Here is a 27431-nt window from a genome sequence, read left to right as displayed (position 1 = left end):
TATCCTTAATGATAACCTGTGTGTACATCTAAGCTTAATAAGTGAGTGTATACCTGCCTGTATACATCCTGGTATAACACAGTCAGCTTAAATATATGCCTGTTGGTATGTTGGATCAACTGTGAAATACTGAACACCTTTGCCAAGGCAATGATTGAGCTATAATAATGAGCAAAAGCTTTGTACATGTATAACTATATAATTTCTGTACCTAATACAGTATACAAGCTAATTAAATCCAAAAGGCAACATCCAATAAACTTCGGATATATGCCACAACAAATTTAGCCGATACCTGTACATTACATGTACAAGTATGAAACTTCAAATACCTGAACTGTACCTACATTACTCGATACACCACATTCTCTATACAAACAGCGACACTACCTGTTTGAAATCATTTTACCAACAACTCACATTCTTGACAACTGTTGATGGCTAGCAGAACTTAAAACAGCCTTCTATAATGTCTTCTTTCGGTGAGTGACTCAAAGCACAAATATAGTTTGCTGTGTTTCCTTATTAACACAAACATGTCTGAAGATACTTCCATGTTGTTATTTACACATTCAAAGTGCCATTCATGCTGTTGGCATCACAATTATAGTGCATGCAAGATGCATACGTGTACATATACATGATGTACACACACTGTCCTGTGTACTTGCAAAACAAAATTACACCTGTTGAAAGTGTTACAAACATAAAATACATTTGCACAAATGTTGCATCTGGCAACAAGACAAAACATTGAGATGTCTCAATTAAGCACGGGAAAGTGTGTCCGCGACAATGTTTTCTTTTCGGCGAATGTGCTTAATGTCAAGGTTATACTCCTGTAGGATTAAACTCCATCGCATTAGTCTCTGGTTTTTGTTTCTCATTCTGTTGACGAATGTCAGTGGGTTGTAAACAGTCCACACAACAATCGGTTGAGTTGTGCTGCCCACGTAGACATCAAAATGGCTGAGCGAAAGAATTAACGCTAGGATCTCCTTCTCAACGGTAGAATACTTCCGCTGGTGCGCGTTGAACTTTTTTGAGAAGTAGCAGACTGGTCTGTCCACTCCATCGTCATCAGCTTGCATCAGCACGGCGCCTGCTCCGACATCGCTGGCATCGACAGCTAGGCTGAAGCCTTTCTTGAAGTCCGGCGCTGCCAATACAGGACCACTCGACAGGATTGCCTTCACTTGGTCAAAGGCAGACTGGCATGCTGCTGACCACTGGAACTTCACATTCTTCCGCAGGAGATCAGTCAAGGGTGCCACAACATCCGAGAAGTTATGGCAGAAGCGACGGTAGTATCCGGCCATGCCGATGAATCTCATCAGCTCCTTCCTCGTCTTGGGAACAGGGACATCTTGGATTGCTCCTACCACAAACATGACTGGCTTCGCACTCTCACCTGCATTTCTCTCAACATACTTCTTCAACATGTTGATGTGACACAACCGTTTCTTTTTCTTCCTGTCTGGAGTCTGAATGATGTAATTCACATCACTCAATCTCTCCTCCACGACATAGGGACCAGAGAAGCGAGCACACAGAGGATTACCAGGAATGGGCAGCAGTATCAATACCTTTTCACCGGGACTGAACATCCTTTCCCTGGACCTCTTATCAAACAATTGCTTCATGTTCTTTTGACTGTTTCTCAAATGTCCAGCTGCAAATTCGTGTGCACGAGTCAGCCTACCACGGAACGTAGTCACGTAATTCAACAAACCAGGTGACTCATCCTCACCCAACAGCGTCTCTCTCAAGACCTTCAATGGACCACGAACCTCGTGTCCAAACACTAACTCAAAGGGACTAAATCCTAAGGACTCTTGCACAGACTCTCGCACCGAGAAAAGAAACAACAGCAAGCCTTCATCCCAGTCCTTCTCGACCTCAAAGCAGTATGTTCTCATCATGTTCTTCAGCGTCTGATGAAAACGCTCCAGAGCGCCTTGACTCTGTGGATGAAAGGCACTCGAGGTAACACATTTGATACCCAACTCACGCATCACTTGCTGAAATATCTTTGAAGTGAAGTTGGAACCCTGGTCTGATTGCACCACCTTTGGCAAGCCAACCGTTGTGAAGAACTTCACTAACGCCTTGCTAACGTTCTGTGCAGTGATACGCCGAAGTGGCACAGCTTCTGGAAATCTCGTAGAAGCGCACATCATAGTGAGCAAGTACTCATGTCCAGCCTTTGTCTTTGGCAAAGGACCAACACAGTCTATGATAACTGTGCTAAACGGCTCATCAAATGCTGGTATGGGCTTTAGGGGAGCAGGAGGAATCTTCTGATTAGGTTTCCCCACCACTTGACAAACATGGCAAGTTCTACAAAATCTGAAACATCCCGTCTCAAGCCAGGCCAAAAGAAATGTTTCAAAATCTTGTGAACTGTCTTATTGACTCCAAGATGACCACCAAGAGCTGACTCATGCGACACACTCAAAATATGTTTACGAAATACTCTTGGAATGACAATTTGGTGAACTTCTCGCCATTCTTCATCACTAGAAGAGTCAACTGGCATCCACTTCCTCATCACCACATCTCCTTTCATATAGTAGCAAGTCCTTTCACTCAGTGCTTCTTCTTCAGCAAGAGCACTATCACACAATGCTACCAACTGTGGATCATTCTTCTGTGCATCAATCAAAGAGCTCTTGTTCAACCCAATCTCAGTTTCATCTACAGGCCAAGACTCATCCCCTATCTGATGTGATTTTGATGCTGCGGGTTTGCTTACTTCTGCATCATCCAACAGACAGACGAAACTCCCTTCTAGACCGATATCCCCTGGACCAGCCTTCATTTCAGACTCCTCTGATTTTCTACACATGGAACGTGTGACTACACAAGCTGGGAACACTTCAGGGAATTCCTGAACCAATGCAGCTGTCTCATTTCCTTCTTTATCCAAAGGGACTGCACTGACCACTGGAATAGTCACTTTGTCTCCTGCAAGATCATTGCCTAATATCAATGCTACACCATCCATAGGAAGTGACTTCCTAACACCAAGGCTCACCCTTCCTGAAACTAGGCCTGACTGCAAAACGACTGCAAAACGACTCACCAATCCATTTGGATGAGACTTCTTTTCTTTGTCTCTTTCCTGTTTTTTCTTGTTCAGAATGGGACAATTAGACTTCACATGCCCTGGTTGCCTACAATGGAAACACACAATAGGCTTCTCAGTGTTCCTACCTTTCTTGTCAGTCTCATTTTCTACCACTAGACCAGCTTTCACCTCTGTCTTACTGCTAAAATTTGTCTTGCCAACACTTAGACGATTAGGAGCTGCATATTTGCTTCCTACATACCTGTTTCCATGACTATGGGACAAAGTATACTCATCAGCCATTGTACTAGCTACCGACAAAGTTTTCACTTTTCGTTCCTCGATATGCGAACGCACCTCTTGAGGTAGCGACCTCTTAAACTCCTCTAGTAGCACAAGTTCCCGCAAATCTTCAACAGTAGCCACGCCTACTGATTGCAGCCAACAAGTGAAGGCAATTTTCTTCACTTTTGCAAACTCTCTGAATGACTGTGACTCTAGTTTTCTACTATTCCTGAATTTCTGTCTGTACGCTTCAGGAACCAAGGCGTACGCGTTCACGATTGCCTTTTTTACTGTTGCATAATCCTGAGCTTTTCTTTGCGTGAAAGTGAAGCATAAGCATCACATGCCTTTCCCTTTAACTTAGTCTGCAGAAGATGAGGCCATTTTTCTTTCGGCCACTCCATGCTATCCGCCACTTGTTCGAAATGCAGGAAATATCTATCCACATCTCCTTCATCGAACTCAGGGACCATTCTGACATTTTTGGCGATATCAAAATGCCCACCACTGACACTTACACCATACTCTCTCTCACCGACTTGACGAGCCCTTTCTAGAGAAACCCTCTCTCTCTCTAACTCAATTCTCGCTTGCTCAAGTTCAAGCTCTTTCAGACGTACTTCTACACTCCCTTGCACATCACCAGGGGGACTACCTGATATGTTACGCAATGCCTGGAGGGGAAATACTTCTTCATCTACAAGAAATTTGATTGTGTGCTGTGTAATCTCTGACTTTTTCATTGTATTCTTCACAGCAGGAACCTTGCAGTTTTCTGCAACACGCAACAAATCAACCTTTTTCAAGGTTAGCAACTCCTCAACTGTGGGTGAATCCACAAACTTCTCAATGGAAAACTCTTGATCTTTTTCCATTCTGCACCAGTAATGTACAATTAGTAGTGCTACAAGAAAACCTGACTATCACCAGCCAGCCAGCTGAAAAACTCTTTTCAACTGAAGAAAACCAGTCTCCCTATAAACAATAACCCGTATGCTATACCACACACGACCCGACTGGGAATAACCCGTATGCTAAACCACATACGAACCGACTTGAAATAACCCGTGTGCTAAACCACACACGAACAACAATGGCATAACCCGTGTGCTAAACCACACACAAACCACCGTAGAATAACCTGTGTGCTATACCACACATGAACAACCGTGAAATCACCTGTATGCTAAGCCACATACAAACCACCGTGGAATAACCCGTGTGCTAAACCACACACGAACCACCGTGAAATCACCTGTATGCTAAACCACATACAGACCGCCGTGGAATCACCCGTGTGCTGAACCACACACGAACCACCACGTACGGGACCAACGACCAACGTGTGACCTACGTTTCCACGCAGACACTACACACACGCAGCGTATAACCGGGCTAAACCATCCTCAACACTACGCACGTGTCAAATTAACCCTTTCGATCCGAAATACGACCGTAAGCTTCCCTCACGCAGACAGAGAGACGACCGATTTACATCAAACTGTATAATCACTCCGCGTCCACACACACACTACGTCATAAACGCATCATGCTTTCTCAAATCGTAACACCTGCACATAGAGTAAACTGTAACAATCACGATGCAAACCACATACAGTACTGTACGTAGTTGCACGACGCGACGTAAACTGTATCGCGATCGCCCATGTCCACGACATAGCATAGAGTGCTACACCACGCTACTCACCGAAATTCATCGGACAAGCGAGAACAAAAAAAACACTCCTGGGATCATATCAAGCCCGACCAAATCACCTAAGTCCGCAGAAACCCTGCCGAACTCCTGTGACGTGCCCCCAATTTGTTACGGAGGTTAACTTGGCCTAACGAACCATCATAACCACCAAAAATACCCAGACTCTCAAACAAGGTGTTTGGTCGATCTCGGTCATCTTGTCGAACTCTTTATTTACATATTCCTCCACGGAACAATAAAGTGCCCAGAAATGATAGTACAATGCACATGTATCCATAACACAAGAAAACGGGCTTTGAAGATTCACCTCTTGCTCAAACACAATGTCCAAGCAGCGATGCCAGGCGAGAATCACCAATCCGTGCCATGGTACCAATTGAGATTAAGCTCCGCCCCTAGCAACCACAGCGCCTTCTGATTGGTTTACTGAGAGAGTCAAATTTCTCGGACACCTTCCCCAGCACTCAGCGTATAGAGCCGAAATACACAATGCGTTTCATTCAAGCTTGTTTGCCAGTTAATGGCAGATACAAAAATTGCAAGCCTGCTGGTTTCCCTGTGTATGGTGCATGCATTGAATGGCATCCACATGCCATGCCCGTTTGTACACGTAACAGGAGCAGGTGGCGCATTTGTATCCACATCTTAAATCGCGTTTCATTGTGGTTGATTTGTTTTGGTTTTATTTTATTCATCATTGGGGATGCTCGGAATAGCCTTTTTTTTTGGTTTGTTTTTTCTTTTGCTCTTTTTAGATAACATTTCATATTCAATACTTAACTATCTGTTAAACAACAAATGATCTCACATTATAGTCTCAGTACAAGAGTCGAGAAAACATGTCCTTGAAAAGTATCTAGGCTGTGCATGTTGTGAACATTATCCAAAAGTATATTCCATAGTGATGAGCCATTCGAAGGAAGGCACAATCCCCATAGGTTGTCCAACTTTCAGGAACATGTAGTACCATCAAATATGTCATCCTAAGACTGTAATAAATTTTGTGGAAAGCATAACTTAAAAACTGTTTTGAGATTTCCTTTGGCATATGTATGTATGAAAGAACAAAGTTGTGCCCATCAACAAAATTATGCCCCCATATCGATACAATGCTGGACTGTATTTTCTTGTACCTTAGTGTATACATGTATTACCAGATAAAAATTCTCTTGGGAATTTAAGGGTCAGTGGGTCAAAGGTTAAGTGTCAGAGTACAGGTTAAATGCTAGAATTCTATTATTTGATGTTAAAATTACTTTTTTTTCCATACCATAAAGATCAATCTATGCATAAAATTAAACTAAATTAATACATGCATCACTGCACATTGATTCTGTAGCGAAAGATTTTGGCCACGCAAGGGGAAGAGACGGCATTGAAGATCAAGTGACAATCTGATATCTTGAATCTTTTGATAAAACAAGGAAGCAAAATCATCGCTTAAATCATTTTTATTGTATCAACTTGGAAAAGTATTACTAGATGACCCCAATAATAGCTTGATGGTTGCATACATTTCCTCAGGGGTTGATTAACCCATATCGAGCCACCTACGGGATATTCCGTAGTTCGTTTGAACGCCGCAGGGGCCATCCATGGGAAAGGATGGATGAGGCAAGAGAAAGAAAAGTTGGATAGGTATGCTGAGTTGAGAGAGGAGTGTGAGAAAAGGGGGTGGAGAGCAGAGGTGCATACTGTGGAGGTGGGGTGCAGGGGATTTGATGGACAATCGGTGAGGAGGTGTGTCAGAGCAATGGGAGTAGGTGGTAGGGAGGGGGAAAGGTGGATTAAGAGGATTTGTGGAGCAGTGGAGACAAATTCTGGATTGTTGGGAAGGCTTGGGGGGGGGGTAGGTGGGAATAGGGGGGTGTAGAGAGATTGTTGGCAATTTGGAGTAAAAGAGAGGTTATTGATGGCGAGTGTTTTGAGATGCCATGGGGATGCTGTCTAGGGAATCCCAATGCAGCACCGGCCAGCGAGGGGAAGGTGTCCATTGCTTAAATGGCCGAAACACTGGTGATCCCTGGTGTGTTGCTAATGACCCATTAGCATTGGCGGAATTAACATCTTTCTGTTATTTATCCTGAGAAACTGGTAATTTGCAGGCAGGTGAAATTGGTCCACATGGACATTTAAAAACCCCCAGTACAACAACTCAACCACTTCAAGTGGTGAATCTATTCCTAATAAAATGTGGTGGCCAGTAAACACATATCATAGATGATGCCCAAAAGTAATGGCTTAAAAACTGTGGCTATACCACCATGCGAGTCTCCATCTCATGCTATGTTAAAAACATGAATATCAAGGAGGATTTTTTCCATTGATCACCATCAAGTCCTCATTTTTAAGCCAGGGGTTGGTTAAGATCATAATATCAAGATCATGTCTGATTTAAATATCAAAGACCACAAGTCTCTTTGCACAAGTTACATTCCACAAAAACAAGCTTCTCAGGTCTTTCTCTATGTCATGACATTTCTAAACTTTATGCAGATTCTGCAAACAAACTCCCCTCTGGCCAATATCTAGATTCCTTCTCTCTCTGTGTGTTAAGTATGCTGATTTTCGAAGAGAATATCACTATTACCTCACAAATGATAGATACACAAAATACGCCCAGGGCCCCGTTTTATCAAGATAGAGTTATCATTGATTGTGAAATCACTGATACGTGTATCTATGATCGACTTAAAATTGGCTATAACTTTCAATCTACTATAAGTTTCCATTTTATGAAGAGACTTAAAACCGACTTATAGTTACAGCTGATCACCATGACTTATTATTGATTCAGTCATAATAAAAAAACAAACAAACAGGACAAGGCTGGTTTCCAGTACTGTCTGCGTAAAAACAATACAATACATAAATAATGCCTCCGGCACCACTTCGTGGCGGAGGCATAAAAAAACCCAGCAGTGGGACTGAAGGTGCAGGTTGTGTATGCTTTTCAAGTCTTGTGTGTTTGGATTTTGGAAACTTGTGAGAGTGTGGTGAATTAACTTTTTATCACAGCTGTGGCTCAGAACGGCTTTGTAAAGAATAGATTGCGAGTCTACATGTCACATCGAAATTCTAGACCTAGTACCAACGTTACGACTTTAGTCGTACTCGTTGTACTTGCCACCTCATTACGTGCGTTGTTATAGAACTATACTCTTTGCTTTTCGTATAGGCCTACTAAACAATTAGTCTCTACTGACAAACTAGCGTCTACGTAGTCCTACACACGTCAGAAATCACCTACGTTTCCCTTGCATATTCTTTGGCATGATTATGCATTGCACACAGATGCTGTTCCAGCTGCGCTCGGTTGCTTGCTCTTGCTGGCTTGATGGGTGAGCGGGCCGAGGCGCCGGGCGCGCAAGGTGGGATTGAGACTGATCTGGGTGTTTGCGTGCAGCAGTCGCGTGAGCAATGCATGTCGATCGTGAATCATGTGCAAGTAAGGCTGCTTTCACATAGAAGTATTGGGTATTCGGTATTCGCTATTCGCTATTCGAGCACCGAATACACCATCACCCGCACCGTCAACTCACCATCCCATGTAGTGAGGATTTCTTCCTCCTACATCGCAGCAAATCTTATTAACAATTTCTAAACTGCATCAGAATGTCGGTCTACATGCTTATATTTGCTAACGGGCAAATCCAGACCAAAAGTGTCATTATTTCATAAATGAGAGACGGTATACGCTGCAAGAAAATCGAACAAGCTCGATTCCCACTTTGCTATACTTTGCGCAGGTATTTGGTACTTTCGGATAGTGCCCTCTTATGTGAACCGGTGTGAGGAAATCCTATCGTTCGATTCAAGCTATTCGCGTGCCCTCGAAAAACGAGCCCGAATACCCGAATAGTATACTTCTATGTGAAAGCAGCCTAAAAGACCACAACTAGATGGAAGAAATGTAACTGAATGTAAGAGAAAGTGAGCAGTTAACAGATGAACATTTGTGACAAGACACCAGCTAGACTAGGAAAGCATGACAGCCATCTTTCTTCTGTAAATTGCCTTAACTGGTCTAGCTGGTCTCTACTTAATAGCTGATTTGTAACAACTCTAAAGTTATCATTGATTTGGAGAAGTTGTGAAAACTTATAGTTGATTTGGGAGGAAGTTAAAACTGATTTCAAGTTTGGGTCTCTTGATAAAACAGACTTACAGTTGATTTGGAAGTTATTGTTGGTTTATAGACTTATACTTGATTTGGGAGAGTTATCATGGATTTTCTGGGCTTTAAATTAGTTTTCTCTTTTGATGAAACGGGGCCCAGACCAAAAGGGACATTATGAGAAGAACCTCCTTTCCATGAGATGCATGCACTATGCAAGAAACATGACAGTCACCTGACCATGGCAGATTTCTTCTTCTGACAGAAATGCCTGTGTATGTCAAAATTCACCAGCCTTCAAATGGTAATACCATTGTCATTGACATTTCAATTTTGCTCACAATTTTATTTATCTTCACACAAAAGATTAACTGATACAAGAGATAACAAATGCAGTGCATATAACACTGACCTGATTAAATGAATCAACCGAAGATATCCTCTGGATCCTGCTCTTGTCACCTTCAAGATGGAGGCCAACGCTATTTGAGACCGCTCCAGAGTCTGCAAGCAGATAATATGAAAGGGTGCTATTTACTGCCGCAGCCATTTACAGGTGACTCCCATTATATGGAAGTCCTTGGGACCGGCAGTTTTCTTAGTTTATCTCAAAATTTTGTTATAGCTGAAGAGTAAAGTATATAAAGACATACACTGTATAGATGATAAGTTTGGGATCTTAATTTTTACTTCATCCTTACGAGAATTTCATTATAACCAAGTTTATCTTAACGGGAGTGCACTGTACAGTGATTGATTTCACCATCTCCCTATTGAAAGTATCACCTTTGGTCATGTAACTTATATTTCTTTTTTTCCCCAAATTTCTTATGAACTTTGCTATCATTTCACAAATCCAGTACTATCATACTTGCTGGAAGCAGACAAATGTTTTCAGTACGGTTAAAACTGCCTTAGTAACCATCTGTATGTAATGACCCCCTGCCCATAGCAACCCTTAAAAATGGCTGACACTTACGGCAAACCCCTCACTTTTCGTGCCATATGGGTGATTTGATGACAATATTTGTATATTTTTTATTTTTGGTTTGGCTTAGAACCTTAACCCGTTAAGGACGAGTCCCAAGCATACTCGGGCAGGTGTCTATGGGAAATGTGTGTTGTAGCAAAAAAAGTCCGTCCTCAACAGGTTAATTTGGACATTAATTGTGGTAGGAGCATTGTTTACAATTTTGCATAATATCAAGTGTCTGAACTCGGGGGGGGGGGGGGGGGGGGGGGCAAAAGGGGTAGGGCCCCTTAAGAAATGGTTGTTTGCTTGGTCTTTTGCAAATTTTTTTTTTTCCGTTTTGCTCTTACATGAATGTCATTTAGACAGGCAGTTCTTTTTTTTTTAAATCAAAATTTTGTTATAACTGAACAGTAAATTAAAGAAAGGTGGATGATAGATTTGGGACCCAAGTTTTTACTTCGTTGTAATGAGAAACATTACTGCATTCGTTATAACAGGAGTGCACTGTATCCACAAATAAATTTGGAAAATAAGTCTCTCAGCATGGGAGTAGGGCAAAAGGGACGGGACCCCTTAAGAAATGGTTGTTTGCTTGGTCTTTTGCACATTTTTTTTTTTTCGTTTTGCTCTTACACGAATGTCATCTGGACAGGCATTTTTTTTTTTTTTATATCGAAATTTTGTTATAACCGAACAGTAAATTAAAGAAAGGTGGATGATAGATTTGGGACCCAAGTTTTTACTTCGCTGTAATGAGAATTATTACTGCATTTGTTACAACAGGAGTGCACTGTATCCACAAATAAATTTGTAAAATAAGTCTCTGAGCATGGGAGTAGGGCAAAAGGGACAGGACCCCTTAAGAAATGGTTGTTTGCTTGGTCTTTTGCACATTTTTTTTTTTTTCATTTTGCTCTTACACGAATGTCATTTGGACAGGCATTTTTTTTTTTTTTTTATATCGAAATTTTGTTTTAACCGAACAGTAAATTAAAGAAAGGTGGATGATAGATTTGGGACCCAAGTTTTTACTTCGCTGTAATGAGAATTATTACTGCATTCGTTATAACAGGAGTGCACTGTATCCACAAATAAATTTGTAAAATGAGTCTCTGAGCATGGGAGTAGCAGAGGCGGATCCAGGCATTCTGCACATGCTCTCCCTCCATTTTTTCCTTATTTCTTTTGTCTAAAAGAAAATAAAGGGGGTTAGTCGGGTAAATCTACCACAAAAAATAGCCTTACCCCCAAAAAATTGATACAAAAGGTTTTTCAACGGTTTTGGGTAGGATTTGACCTCCAAAATATCATACTAAAAATCTACTCAAATCCAACTACCGGAAAGGGCCTATTTTCAAGATGGCGTCCAAAATGGCCGCCGCGGGCTTAAATCGCCATAAAATGGGCACTAGTTGGCCTTTATTTGCGATTTTTGTGTCAATTTCTATGTTTTGGAGGTCAACAAATCTATTGAAATCATTTTCAAAGTTGATCAGTGATGGGAAAGCCTTAAATCCAAGATGGCGTCCAAAATGGCCCCCAAAATGGCCGCCATGGCCATAAAATTGCTCTTAAATTGTCAATAAATGCCGAACATGTGTGATGTATGAGCCGATTTCTATGTTTTGGAGGTCGACAAATCCACTGATATCATTTTCAAAGTTGATTAGTGATGGGAAAGCCTTAAACCTTGAACCCTGAACCTTGAAGCAGTAATCCCTGTTGCAGCTTTTCGTGGGAAGCTACACTGGAATGGTACACGGTGACATCAACGGCCGACGGACAGAGTGTATTTACCGATGGCAATATTATCAATTGTACAAAATAAAAAATTTTGCCATGTGCAAGTAAAAACCAAGCCGGTGGATTTATAGTATTCTGGATCCTACTGAGGCTGCATGTTCCGAATAGATGGGAGGGGAGCCTCTTGGAAGGCAGTAGGAGTTCTTGAAGTAACTGTAGAATATGGTAGGCGGTTCCACAGTTTTGTTTTTCTTGGGAAAAAAATTAATATTTGTATGGATCAATTGTGGCTTCCGGGACTGAGTATTTGAGGAGGTGGTCATTTCTGCCAATATAAGTTGCTGGGATTATGATGGCTGGGAAGGAGATGTTCACCAGTTTGTGATCTTGTAAAACATTGTTGCTTGCGCAAGAAGTCGGCGGGTGTGTAACAGGTCCCAGTTCAACTTAGATAGTAACGCTGTGACGGGAGATGCACGTCTATAGTCTTGGTAGACAAATCGGGCAGCAGCTCGTTGTACTTGTTCCAATCGGTTGATGGAAGTAACCTCATAGGGATTCCAGGCTTCAACTCCATTCTCAAGTTGTGGTCGGATGAGTGACTTGTAGGCTTGGGCTTTCACCTCTTTGGAACATGGAGACAGAGTCCTCCGCAACATACTTTGGGTTTGGTTAGCTTTAGAAAGCACAGACTGACAGTGGGCACTCCAACGGAGGTCATGTATGACTGTGACTCCAAGGTATTTATACTGATTTACTCGTGGGATGTTGATGTCAAGTAGAGTATATCTTTACATGCTGGGCTTGTGCTTTCTTGTAGTAGTCATTACTGCGCATTTCTGGATGTTGAAACCCATCAGCCACTTCTTTGACCAGTCTGAAAGCTTGGGCATAAAATTGCTATTAAATTGTCAATAAATGCGGTGTAATTGTGATATGTTTGTGTTCAGTGTTGCTTCAAAAGCTTGCACCAATGGTCTATTTGACACCTTAATAATATGTGCAAAATTCAGATTGTTTGTTTTGAAATTTCACAACAACACAAGATAATGAAATCAAATCTAAAACAAAATGTCAATTTTGAGTTGGGTCATTGTTGTCTTATTATTTCACACTGTTGGTAGCAGATGTTGTAAATGTATTGGTAAGTCATGTAATAATGCTTGTTTCAAGAGCTTGAAACCCTAAGTTTCTAACTTACAAAATATTCAGAACAAAATATAGTAGACTTGATTTCCTTCTTTTTAGGCCATATATCAATTTCTCCAGATAATGGATGCTAAGTATATTCTTCAAGTAATGCATAGTTTAATGTTGAACAATCTCTGAGTTTCAAACATGCTTGCAATTCTTTATGTCCTCCCCCAGTCTGACATGACAGTACAAGCAGATGTTGTGTCAAGTTATAGTCGACATCTTTACAAGTCAAAGAGTAAGAAACCTGAAAGTAAGTTAATCTTACTTTGCCTATTTCTTATACATGTTTATGAGTAGGTGGGTATATGTGTATATATGTGGTGTGCATGTGAGCGTGCGTCTAACTATGAGAAACAAATGTTACATCGAAAGAAAAAGTGATTTAATGTAAATATTCACGGAATGTTACAATCATTGTAGAGTTATCTACTAGAAAATTGAACAGGTAGCATACAAATACATGTTATCATCTTCACTGATAATGTGATATTATTACTGAAATAATTATATTCTACTACTACCACTACTAAAAATGACATCACATGGTCACTATGATTATTCATTTTGTTCTATGATGAAGGAGGCATTCAAAATGCCATTTTCACCCGATATTTGTCCTCAGGTTTGCCATGGAATCAAGTATTAGTGGACAAGATATCTGTCCCATCTGCAAAGACTCTATTGACAACGGAGAAGAGGTTTGTCAAATACGTAAAAAGGGAGCCGATGGAATCAATCAGGCGAGTGTTAAAAGAGGTGATGACATCGTTGTCACAGATGGAACTAATGTGCATGTGACCTGTCGTAAATGGTACACAAATCCACGAATTATCAAATGCCAAAAATATTCAACTCCAATGCAAGCAAAACGAAGTGCCAGACTAAGCTGCGGTCCATTTAACAGCAAAACTGACTGTTTATTTTGTGGAAACACTATTGCACCTGGAAGCTCGGACCATAGTTGTGTAAAAACAGACACCTTTGTGCACAAAATCCTTCAGTGCTGTGAAGACAGATCGGACAACTGGTCCTTTGAAGTTAAAGGTAGGATCAGGTTCTTTGGAGGGGATCTACATGCTGCAGATTGTGTATACCATCATGCATGTAGCAGACATTTTCGATGTGGGCGTGATATGCCTCTTCAGTTCAGGAGTGGTCCAAAGGTGAAAAGAAAGAAGTCAGGAAGGCCCAAAAACGAAGACCAGGAGCAGGCATTCGAAAAGGTCTGTGCATACTTGGATCAGAATGATGATGAACAAGTTACGATTTCTGACCTCAGAGAGAAAATGAGAGGGTTTCTTACTGATGATCATTCCAATCCATATGGGAACCAGTACTTGAAAGACAAATTGAAAGAGCAATACGGCGATTCGATACATATTACAACAAGTGAAGGACTTGGCGACATAGTAACCAAGAGGGAGAAAACATCTCACATTCTGCGAAACTTTTTTAGGGAGTCGAATCAAGATGACGATGAAGAACTTCAGAAAAAGAAGATTATTGAGACTGCTGCTAAGCTGATCAAAAGTGACATTAACACAAATGTTCCCTCCGTTGTGGATCAGGACCCAAGCTCTGATATGCTCAAACTTGATAATACCTTAGCTTTTCTCACTGATACCCTGCAAATATTACTAGATGCCTTGTTTGCAGGAAAGGACAATCGACGAAAAGTTGCAGGTATTGGTCAAGCAATCATCCAGGCAGTTAGACCAAGGACTGTACTAGCTCCCTTGCAGATTGGTCTTGGTGTACAGATGCACCATTTATATCGATCAAGATTCATTGTTGACACACTGTGCGAAATGGGATTCTGCTCGTCTTACACCGAGATCCTACGATTCGAAAAGAATGCTGCCAGCTGTGTTGCTCCAGACGTCTTGGGTGACGAGATTAATCCAGCTGAGCATACAATGGTATTTGCAGCTGACAACGTTGACCATAACATCATAACCATTGATGGCAAAGGAACCTTTCATGGTATGGGTATGATTGTTGCAATAACACCTGGCCAAAAAACAAAGCGTGTGCTCACCAGACGAAAGAGTCTTGATCTCAACATCAAGGTCATGACAAAAATTGACATCAAAGATTGTCGATTTGCAAAGCATGCATGCCAGAGCATCAAATTTCGGAACCTTCCAAGAACTCTTGACTGTGATGTGAGCATCGATATTTTGTGGGAGCTATCCTTCAGTTTCCGAAAGGCTACCCCAAACTGGCAAGGAATGATGTGCTCGCTTCATCGAGGGTATGAACACCCTGGTCAGTCTTCAGTGTTGTTTTTGCCAATGATAGACATGTATTCAGGGGATAAGACTTGCATTCTATCGACTTTGGAGTTCCTCACCAACATGGCAATGAAGCACAATTTCTCACCAACATGGCAATGAAGCACAATTTCTCACCCATCATAACATTTGATCAACCACTCTACTGGAAAGCTGCTGAAATCATCCAAGATGCACTGCAAGACAGTCCCTTGAAAAGGGTTGTGTTACTACTTGGCTGTTTTCATATGTTCATGAACTTGCTCGGTGCCATAGGAACGCTCATGCAAGGAACAGGGCTCAGCAAGGTTCTAGAGGTCGTGTATGGTGAGAATGCAGTCGTGCATATGATGACTGGAAAGGCAGTTCAAAGAGCGTTCAGAGGACATTTGCTGGTAGACAAGTGCCTTAATCGAATGGTTGTATCCGAAATGATGAATGAGAATACTGAGTTTGCATCACTTGTGGCTCAGTCAGAGGATATGTACTCTAAGGTGTTGGATGGTGAGACAACGCTTGAGAATGTCGTGACATCTGAAGCAATGGTTACAATCAGAAATCAAATGGACAAACGGAAGATGGAACTTCGAACAAGATCCAAGACAAGTCAGTTGTGGTTGAATTACCAGACAATGTTAGGGGTCGCAAGGAAGCTGATCATGGCAGATCGAAAAGGATCTTGGCCAATGCACCTACATGCTGTAACTGAATGTCTGCCAATATTTGCTGCAGCTGGCCATTACAACTACCTGAAGTCTTCTTACTTGTATCTTCAAGAAATGGCAGAGCTAGAACAGAATCATCCAGATGTCTTCCGCAAGTTTGCAGATGGATTCCATGTCATCCGACGGAGTAATAAGTTCTGGGCGGGTCTAAGCCCTGATCTTGTCATCGAACAGACCTTGATGAGATCCCTGAAGAGCACTGGTGGCCTAACACGCGGAAGTGGGATGGATGAAGAACAACGGTCTCTATGGACAATGTCAATGCCGGTCACGTCGGAATATAACAGTGCGATGCAGGATTCACTGATCTTTTGTACACGACTAGTGAACAACACAAGGAATCTAGTGGCGCAAGGATGGAAAGAGATGCTTCTGATCTAGCCAAAATCAGTTCAAAACTCAGTGAATGCTCTCCGTTTTCTCCAGATCCCTCACTAAGAAATGTTGTGACTGGAGTGGTGGCCGCGTCGGATGTGAATGTCCACGAGCATAAGTCTGTTGGAGAGAAGATTATGGAAAATATGGTCAATAAACCCGCTTTCACATCTTCCTTCAAACGAAAAGACAGAGCCAAAACACTTGGAGATGTGTCTTCAGTCAAACTTGGTCCAGACAAAGCAATTGACCCTGCTCTACTCTTTCAAAGATTTCTTGTTGTGTCAAAAACAGGAGACATTTCGTTGGAAGATGTCATGGGCTATGAGCTGAGCCCATTTCCCCCTGCCCTGTTTGAGGGTATAGGTATTTTCAGAAAGGCTGACAAACCTCAATTAGCTCAAGCTATCAGAGACTATTCTGCCAAAGTGTCAAATGATACCGTGTCTGACTCTGTTCCCCAAACTGAGCACTATGTTCTTGATGGTGGCTCCTTGCTGCATCGTTTGTCATGGACAGCCGGGGACAGTTTCAATGTGATAGCCAAGTCGTATGCTGACTTCACTATTCGTCACTATGGAAAAGCAACAGTCGTTTTTGATGGTTATGATGATGGACCATCTATTAAGGACAATACACACAAGCGCCGTGGCCATATTGTTCATCCCGAAGTCAGCTTCACACCTGGAACAGAATTCTCTGGCAAAAAGGACGAGTTCCTGTCCAGGAGCTCCAACAAGCAACAGCTCATCAACCTCATCAGTGAGGAAATGAAGAAAATTGGCTTGAACGTAATTCATGCACCAGGGGATGCCGATGTAGACATAGTAAAAGCGGCAGTGACATCGTCATACCGACAATCAACTACCCTGATTGGAGAAGATACAGATCTGTTGGTGCTATTATTGCATTACGCTAGTGTCGACAGCAAAGAACTGTATTTTCGTTCTGACAATTCATCCAGGAGCTGGAAGGTGCACAATATCAACCAGCTGAAAGTATCATTGGGAGAAGAGCTATGCCCACATCTTCTCTTCCTTCATGCCTTCACTGGGTGTGACATGACATCTCGAGTATTTGGAATCGGAAAAAAGTCAGCATTTCAGAAACTGGCAAAGGGGGATTCAGCAATCAAAACCTGTGCAAACTCCTTCCTTGTCCCCAACCAAACAAGAGACATGGTCGTGGAAAACGGCACCAATGCCATGAAAGTATTATTTGGAGGACATCCCCGTGATTCCCTCGCCAAGCTGCGATATAATGTCTTTGTGAAGAAACTGGCTTCAGCTAAGTCGTTTGTCACCCCAGAACGTCTGCCACCAACAGCGTCTTCAACAAGGTTTCACTCTCTGAGAGTATACTATCAGATTATGGTCTGGATGGGGAGGAACGGAAACATGAAGGCAACAGACTGAGGTTGGAAACTGGAGGACAATAAACTAGTTCCAGTCATGTCAGACAAGGACGCTGCTCCAGAAATGTTGTTGAAGGTGATCCGATGCAACTGCACAACTGGCTGTAGAACAAGTCGCTGTAGCTGTAGGGGATACGGTCTGCCATGCCACAGCGTCTGCGGACCCTGTCAACTTGATACCTGCGAAAATCCTTTCTACAAGACAGTATCGGAGGACGAGGAGGAAGCATAGTTTATCTGTGGTAAATGACACTTCAATGAACGAACTTTCGTTGATGTTTTCGATTTGCCCTAACTTGAAGGCATTTTAATTGAAAGTACGTTCTAGAGGAAATGGTGATCATTGTGAGAGCCGATTAATTCATTACTTTCTAAATTACCAAAGCATAATTTTATTTATGTTATGCACAAGATGGTCAATTAATTCTGATCACTACACCGGGACAACTTTTCAGGCAGACACTATTTGAAGGATGGGGCATGACCTCCAAAACATAGGAATAAACGTAGTCCATATGTAGTCCATTTATTGCCTGTTTTAAAACAAGTACACGCCCATGGTGGCGGGGGGGGGGGGGGGGGGGATTTTGGACACCATCTTGGATTAAGGCCTTTCCATCACGAGTCAACTCTGAAAATTATAATAGGTGATTTGTTGACCTCCAAAACATAGAAATCGACACATACATCACACAAGCACAGCATTTATTGACAATTTAGTAGCAAATTTATGCCCGTGGCGGCCATTTTGGGGGCCATTTTCGACGCCATCTTGAATTTAAGGCTTTCCATCACTGATAAACTTTGAAAATGATATCAGTGTATTTGTTGACCGCCAACACATAGAAATCGACACATATATCACATATGCACGGTATTTATTGACAATTTTGTAGCAATTTTATGCCCATGGCGGCCATTTTGGGGGCCATTTTGGACGCCATCTTGGATTTAAGGTTTTTTCCCATCACTAATCAACTTTGAAAATGGTTTCATTGGATTTGCTGACCTCCAAAACATAGAAATTGACACAAAAATCACAAATGTAGGCCAGCTATTGCACATTCTATGGAAATTTAAGCCCACGGCAGCCATTTTGGACGCCATCTTGGAAATAGGCCCTTTCCGGTAGGTTGATTTGAGTAGATTTTTAGTATGTTATTTTGGAGGCCAAAACCTACCCAAAACCGTTGAAAAACCTTTTGTATCAATTTTTTTGGGGTCAAACCACAAATTTACTCTACTAGGTGCTCAGTGAGCCGTGCCCCCACCTGGATCCACCACTGAGTAGGAAAATTCTATTTCAGAAACTATTTTCTGTCTATTCAAACTGTACGCATATATTTGATTGGTATATAACTTAATCTTGATCGGTAATTAATTCCACCACCTCGATTTTTCTAATGCTTTCTTGTTGAGCATGGTCTAAAATTTGGGTTTATGTTTTCAGTTCCACGAAAAATTAATTAATTCACAACACTAGATGCTATCATATTCCCATAGTTACGCAAATATGGTATATATCTATCATAAATATTAAGAAATATCAAAATTCATCATTTTCACCCTAAATTCCAGAGGGCTCCTACTCTAATATCAATGAGTAGATCCTATTAAAGAGATCACCTCTCCAAATTTGGTGCTTTTATCCGTCCTCTAATGGTAAGCCAAAATTTTGACATTAAGCGACCTAAATGAATTTCTATTGTGTTCTCAGCAGAAAAGTCTGAAGGCCCTGTCACACCTTTCTGGGCAAGCCTTGAGTGCGACTTGCAAAGACCAATTTTTACTACCTGGAGGTCCCTGCAGATGACCTGCACATGACAGTACCTAGCTCGTATCTCACCTCTAGTTACCCGGACTTGCTCACTGAAGTCCTATTCACCCGCAGCCATGTTTAGGTCCTGTCACTCCTTTCCGGGTAAGCTAGGCGGGCTTGTTGCATGTGGGGATTTTCCAGCATACAGGACAATTTTTGCAGGCGGACAAGGATTTGGGCAAGTTTCGCATGCGTCTTATTTGCTGGACCCGTGCTACTTACGTTCTACTTCCGAGTGGCCTGCGTGTCAGGCGCATGGGTGGCGAGTGAGGGCTGACAACTCGGTGAAGGAATCCCTCTGAATGAATAGCAGAAGTCCCACAGAACGTCATTATCTTGGCCGCATACGGGGACTGCGAAGTACCTGCGTGGGAGTTGCCTGCGAGCTGCTGCCGCTAAGGGCCTCCTACTGGTGTTCTGCGTGGACCTTTGCGGGCAATCCTCGTGACTCACCTGGAAAAAGTTTTGGTCATGCTCAAAACTTGGCTGCTGGTAAATCGGACTTGCGCGCGCACCTCCGGCAACTACGGGCGAGATACGCGCTAGGTACTGTCGGGTGTGGACCGACTGCTGGGAGGTCCGGGTAGAAAAAATTTTCCCCCGCAAGTTAAGCCGCAAGGCTTGCCCAGACACGGTGTGACAAGGCCTTGAGCATGCTCAAAACTCATTCTGGGAGTCGCGCGGGTTTGCCTGCAGAGGTACATGCAGAACAGTAGGATGCCCTTAGCGACAGCACCTTGCAGGCAACTCCTATGCAGGTACTTCGCAGCTGTAACACATATACTTTGTAGTCCCTGTATGTCTCTAGCTGAAAATGGATCGGGTTCAAAGCTCTCACGCAGGTCACATGGAATGCATGCAAGTAGTAGGTACATTGTAAATAGCACACCTCTTGCAGTAAGACGCAAGTATGGAACTCGCCAACATCCTTGCCCGTCCGCAGAAAATTCTCCTGTGTGCTAGAAAATCCCTACTTGCAACAGGCCTGCGTAGCTTACCCGGAAAGGTGTGACAGGGCTTTAATCTTTAATAGGTTATAGTTTGTTATTTCTGCACTGAGACCATACTAAATAAAATGAACTAGAAAAGCACTCCGAGAGCGCTGACCTCCGCCAAGTGGTTACTTTCAACCGATTATCTTGCTCTTTCATAGAGATCAGTGATTTCTACCCACTGAAAATCACCCGATTTCCCAATATAGAAGCCTTTGTTACGTCATAATACCTCAGATGCACGGTGCACCTCGCCCCAGCAGAAACTAGAGCACGCGCTTTAGTGAGCGCATGAAAACTTTAAAAATGTGCAGCTTGAACTCCAAAGTTCATTGACCCTATGTGGCAAAATATCAAAAATCCTTCATAAAACCCATAAAATTTCCGGATCACTACCGAAATTTAATCATTTGTTCCTTGTGTCATTCTCAACCTTTCCTGCAAGTTTCATCCAAATCCATGCAAAACTTTTTGAGTTATTTTGCACATGGACAAACAAACAAACAAACCAACGATAACGAAAACATAACCTCCTCCCTTGGCGGAGGTAATTACCCACAAATAATGCATTTGTAGTTTAATGATATGCAACTTTACACTGCTACAACATTTTGTACTTTGATTTACAAATAGCTATGGCAAGATTACTATACTGCAATACCTGCAAGTTCCCACAATGTCCTCACATCTGCAAGTGTTCCACTTCTCTTGACTTTCACTGCATGGGTTGCCAGTTCATATTCTTGACAAGGTGACTTTACAATCTCTGGAGATTTGAAGATAGCTGCAACTGTGTCTGACTCACTCTCCCCTGATGTACAAGCTGGAAGAACATGTTGGTGAATTCAAAGTACTAGTATTCCAAATACTCTTTAAGATAAAACGATCTGTCTCTTGTTTCATATGTCTGCATATCACCATCATATTATCTCCTAGAATCATACCATTTAATACAATGTACATCTGCTATAGTTGTTTAAGGTGTATGACATAAAATAGCTTGCAGTTACAACCTCTATGCTGATATACTGTATATACATGTAGGCCATGATGCAAGAAAAGGGGCCAAAATGCATAAAATACTGAAAATTTTTTTTTACTGCCACATTGTAGGATGAATTCTGACGTATTCAGATATGTAAACCATATTCTAAAATTCCATTCCCAAGTGCCCCAATTATGACTGTCATTTAAAAATGCATGTTTTGTCCAAATCCTGCCAGTTTTTGATGTATTTTAAATGTCCACATGTGCTTCACACGAGGGGAAAAACTGTGCCCCTTTACCAACTCACAGTCCCAAAATTTTGGTCCGCCCATCACCAAAGTGTCTTTTCCCTCATGGATGATATGAGGTAATAATTAAGCATTCTATGAAATTATCATCGCCATGACAACCATGAAATTATGATAATCCAAAGGGATACACCTTATATATGAGAGGATTATCTTACCTTTTGCTAATCAATCAATTTCTAATGCTGCATTCTCCATTACAGCCACCCTTTGGTTCGAACATAGAAAAGATAGGTGGGAGAAAAATAAAAATAAGCCCAAACTAAAAAACGACTTCGTGCAAGGCTATCATGCCCCTAACACATCCTCCCATAAGTGTCCTCTTCTTCTGGCATACAGCCCAATGTGCCTGGTTGACAGTCACCTGGGGCGAACCACGAGGGGTTGGCATCATTCGCCTGTTTTCTTGTGTGGGTGGGTAGGGGAACATTTCACTGGGTTGGCACCCTGCTCTTTGCAATGAATGAATGAAGTGGGATCTTTCACATGTGTGAGTCATGGGTAACTCACACACAGGAACTCCATTCAATGTCCTATCTGAGGGACAGTCAGTCAGACCGCAGCACCACAAAAAGGGCTCTCATTTATCGTACTTGTATACATGCCTAACAGTGGCATGAATACATAATGAGCTACAATACCTTGCCATTTCACAGCTCATTATCGCAATACGCAAGGTAAAAACTAAGCAAAATGCATATCATCTGAAAGTGGAAAAAAATGCTCTTTTCAATTTTTGTGGCGATTAAGGATTTTTGAGTGCATCTTACCTGCTGGACCCATGCTACTAATGTTCTACTTACGTGTATTTCATGTGACCTGCGTGTCAGGCTCAGGGTGGTGAGTGACGGCTAACGACTCCTTGAAGGAATCCCTCTGAAGGAATTTGATATGGCAGAAGTCCCACAGAATGTCATTATTTTGGCCGCAGCCGACTCTTAACTACTGTATAATGAGGATTATTCGCGTGCATTTTAATTTTGTGAATTTCGCGAGAGCCAAGATTCATGAAATTAAAATGCACACAAAAGTTCTTATCTACACTATATGCATTGCATGTTAGAGGCAACTTGCGAAAATTTCATTCCGCGAAAAAGTTTCGACACCATTCCTTGCCAGTAAAACACTCCATATTATTCTTGTAGAATGCCTGCAGATGACACGCGCTTCCAGTGCACAGGCATAGATCCATGTGTAACGTATGTACTTCAAGCGAGTCAACCGCAAGTTCTCACTGAAGCGAATGGCAAGATTTGTGAAACGAGAAGTAAGATAAACTGGAAAGTGTACTGCTCATTACCGTGCATGCTACGGTCTGAATGGAGTGTTTTGCCTCTTACTAGAGGTGACGGAATGCTTACACACAACATTGCTCAGTGAGACTCTGGAAGGCAGACGTGCTACCAACTGAGCCATATCACTGCCCCTTCCTCCAAAGTAGCTGGATTACTTTACTGGATTACCGGGGGGGGGGGGGATTCGTAAAGACCCTGAACTGACCAACAGAAGGACATTGCGTCTATTCTCCATGCACAATCTTCTTTCATCTGAGAGCAGGACTTCTGAAGTTGAGCATTCAGAACTGAGGCAAACAGATCTACCTCCAACTGAACAAGCACCACTGCACAAATCTCCTGAAAGACCTCTCTGTGAAGCATCCATTCCGATGGGAGAAAACTCCATCTGGATAGGAAATCTGCCTCGAAATTCTTTGAGCCCATGATATGAGCAGTATGAGGATGAATCTTTCTCTGGATACACCACTCCCAAAGAGTGAGGTTAAATCTCCACAAAGAAATGGAATGAGTTCCTCCCTGTTGATTGATGTATGCAACAACTGTTCTGTTGTCCAACTGAAGTAGCAACGAGTGGCCTGGGACAACAGACTCGTGAAGAGCTAGCAACTCTGCTTTCAACTCTAGAAGGTTGATGTGCTCGCTGGACTCCCTCTCTGACCAACGGCCTGACAGCCATTGGGACTGGAACACTGCCCCCTACCCTAGATGAGACGCATCTGTCGTAAGAATGAACTCTGGGGGTCTTTGAGCAAAGGTTATCCCTGATGCAGACGAACTGGAGAAGCCCAAGCTAGACACCACTCCTTCACCTCCGACGACAAGGGGATCAGCTTGTCTTGATTGTCCTGAGTTGGAGAAAAGAACCTTGGGAAATGCAACTGCAGACACCTCATTAACAACCTGCAATGCGAAACCAGATCCACCAGACTGGGCAAGTGGCTGAGGAAGCATTGCTGCAACTTTGCCTTTGCCGATGGAGAAGACACCAACCGATGTATTAGTTCTGAAGGGTAAGGATCCTGCATTCCGTAGGATGCGCTAGACTGTGGGGAATATCTGGAACAATTGTGACAGTTTTGTCTGCCCATGTTACATACATCACCATGAAGTCTAGAAATGGTATAAAACACAGTGTTCAACACAATGTCAGTGCTGTTATCTTTTCTAATCAATATCTAGGCCATTCAGTCAAAAAACAAATTTTCAATGAGCATTAATTATTTGACCTTCATATGTTAGTACATAGCTTTCTGTCCAGCGTTACATAAATTATATGTTTGCCTCAAATTTTTTATTTTGGCAAAAATTCTAATACATTACTTCTTTGAAGCAATTTGGGGGCAAAGTTATCTCTCATTAAACTGGAAAAATGAGCAAAGAAAATGGGATTCCATAGGGATGGAATGGCATGCTAGCCTTGCACGGAGTCATTTTTTAGTCTGGGGTTATTTTCATTTGTTTCTCATCTATCTCTTCTATGTTTGAGCCATGGGGCAGCTGTAAGGGAGAATACAGCATTGGTTATGTGATAAGCAGAAGGTAAAATATTCCTAGAAATATATGAATAGTATTTCAAATTCTTAACAGATTTTGACTATGGTAAGATATTCCTACAAATATATGAATTGTATTTTAAATTCTTAACAGATTTTGGCTTTCTGTATAATCATGTCGTGGGATATGGCAGCAGTACGTATCTGATTCAGAAGTGGATGTATGTGTGTGTACACTGTTGTGTATACTTGTGTATACTTGTGTGTATGTAGATTGCATGCTTATATGTCTGTCTGTCTGTGCTTGACTGTATATTATGTGTGTGTGGTGATGCAGGAAGAGGATAAGGGGCAATGTTGTTTGTCTTGCATGTCAAATGTAGACACTAGTCATGTAAACAATGTCCGTATATGTGGGACTGTATGTTAAGCCATTATTTGCGCTCCCCTGCATGTGAAGAGCGTATGTGTGTACAGTGCCAACCTCGGGAAATGTCACGCTTTTAGAAAATCTAGATGCGGACGCCTCCTCGGATCCCCGCAGGTATTTGAGTGCACTGGACTAGTCCAAACGCCCGCGTAGAAAATCCATCCTCAGAGGGAATTTGCGGGGCAATTTGCGTCTAGATAGACGAGGGTATTTGAGGGTTTATTCAAGTGATATTTCAGTCAAGTTCCCCCTTTCTTTATTTGTATGACTAAATCAAAATTGATTTCATGAAGCTCCTACTTGGTCCATTATAATCAAATTCCGATTACAGCAGCTTATCGATGTTATAATTAAAAGTTCTGACTTCCACTGCCGTGGACATCGTTCGCTACTTTCTAAGTCGGCCCCAATTTCAACCTCTGGTGTGTGAACACTTGAATGTATGCATGTTTGTTCATTGCATGTTTATGTGTCTGTTTGTCTGTTTGTGTTTAGTGTATGTATAATGTGGTGAGTAGGAAGATCTGCACTGTAGATATAAAAAAAAAAAGAAGCTAGTCACCACAATCTCACAAGTTTCCATAATACTACACGTAACACACAAGACTTGAAACAATGCATACACGACCTTCACCTTGGACAGTCCCACTGCAGAAATCCTCTGTGTCAGATTATCCATGTCAATGAATACTAACATTAGATCTAAGATCCTACGCATTGTGCAGGATCTTCACGGTACGCGCGTACGCAGATTTTCGTTGAGCTCGAGATGTGCTAGATCTAGCTACCTACTTTCTTCAATACAACGCAAAACGGCGTATTTTGCGGCTCTGTTGCAAACATACTTGTAATTCAGCGGTTGTAGCACTACTGCAGCGCATTAGCAGACTATGCTTCAGTGGCCATGGCAAACAATAGTACATTCATGTTTTTGTTTTTTGTTTTGCTTAATGTATTGTATTGTTTTTAAGCAGACAGTACCGGAAACCAGCCTCGTCCTGTGTTTTTTATTTTGACTAAATCAATACTAAGTCATGGTGATCAGCTGTAACCATAATCTCGACTATTAAGTCTCTTCGTAAACCGGAAACTTACAGTCGATTGAAAGTTATAGCCGACTTTAAGTTGATCAAAGTCATCGTTGATTTCACAATCGACGCTAACTTTATCTTGATAAAACGGGACCCAAGTCTATGGCAAATGCAGACACTGTTACACAGAATTTGCAGAATTTGCATGGCCAATCGCTCCCAATCACAAATGGAACAGATCACCTAATTTCTCAGTCTTGACCAATTTTTAAGTCTACTTTGATTTTTTTTGTTGTTGTTGTCAAATCTGAGTTTCTGCAATGGGCTCTGTAATTGGCTCAATTATTTCTACAGCTCTTGGGAAAGGCTTTCCTGGTCATGAGATGCCCAGTTTTCACACACACACACACACACACACACACACACACACACACACACAGACAGACAGACACAAACGCCTCCAAGAAAAGATTTGAAGTGTGCATTAATGAATGGATCCATTAATTGACGTATGCTTTTTAAATAATAATCTACCAATGACACAGAGACTTGACTGTCTTTTTCTAGGTCAACTCTGATAACAAACTCAGTACGATTATAGCAATTAATGCACATGAGATCATACAAACATTTAAGATGACTGGCAATATCAATGTAGCTCTTTCTTGCATTTTAAACTGGTTGATAAACAAAATACCAGGTATGTGATGTGGTAAACAGTATATCTGTGAGCTAAGGGATTACTTGATTAAAATAATCATTTGCTTAAATCTTCTGATTTCATGCACATTTTACACTATGCATTTTATACCAGCTGCTCATGGGTTACCCATTTAAATAGGAAGTCACTCAACAGCTAACAAAATGGAAAACAATCATAATGGTAGAGGTATTTATTCTCACTCACCGCCACCAGGCTGACCACTTAATGCCAATAAGCTGCTGAGATCACTTGTCTTCTTCCGCTTTATAGAATGATGTTTCTCATCACTTAACTCACCACGCTCAGCCAGAAACTGCTCACAGCTGGCAGTCAGTGGAAGGGAATGGAAGGAAAGAGGACAACAATTGGATAACTTACAAGTTGCATTATTATATCAATGATCACTGCTTTATGTTACAGGTACAGTTTACCATTGGGAACAGGAATTTAAAAAAATGTTTGACTTATCACATTTGATGCA

At 41.8% G+C, this 27431-nt stretch overlaps 1 protein-coding gene across 1 annotated transcript in view; it reads right to left on the bottom strand.

Annotated features, from left to right (window-relative positions):
• The window catches only part of LOC140227991 (uncharacterized), a 207218-nt gene that overhangs the window by 74167 nt on the left and 105620 nt on the right, over nucleotides 1–27431 (bottom strand). Inside the window, exons 9-11 of the mRNA XM_072308389.1 lie at nucleotides 27155–27273; nucleotides 21362–21523; nucleotides 9602–9693 (exon numbers count right to left, since the gene is read on the bottom strand). Of these exons, the coding sequence (XP_072164490.1) occupies nucleotides 9602–9693; nucleotides 21362–21523; nucleotides 27155–27273 (373 nt within the window). The remainder of the gene's footprint in view (nucleotides 1–9601; nucleotides 9694–21361; nucleotides 21524–27154; nucleotides 27274–27431) is intronic.

The sequence above is a fragment of the Diadema setosum genome, chromosome 4 (genome assembly GCF_964275005.1).
Source record: "Diadema setosum chromosome 4, eeDiaSeto1, whole genome shotgun sequence".
NCBI lineage: Eukaryota > Metazoa > Echinodermata > Echinoidea > Diadematoida > Diadematidae > Diadema > Diadema setosum.
This window is presented reverse-complemented; position numbering and strand designations above follow the sequence as displayed.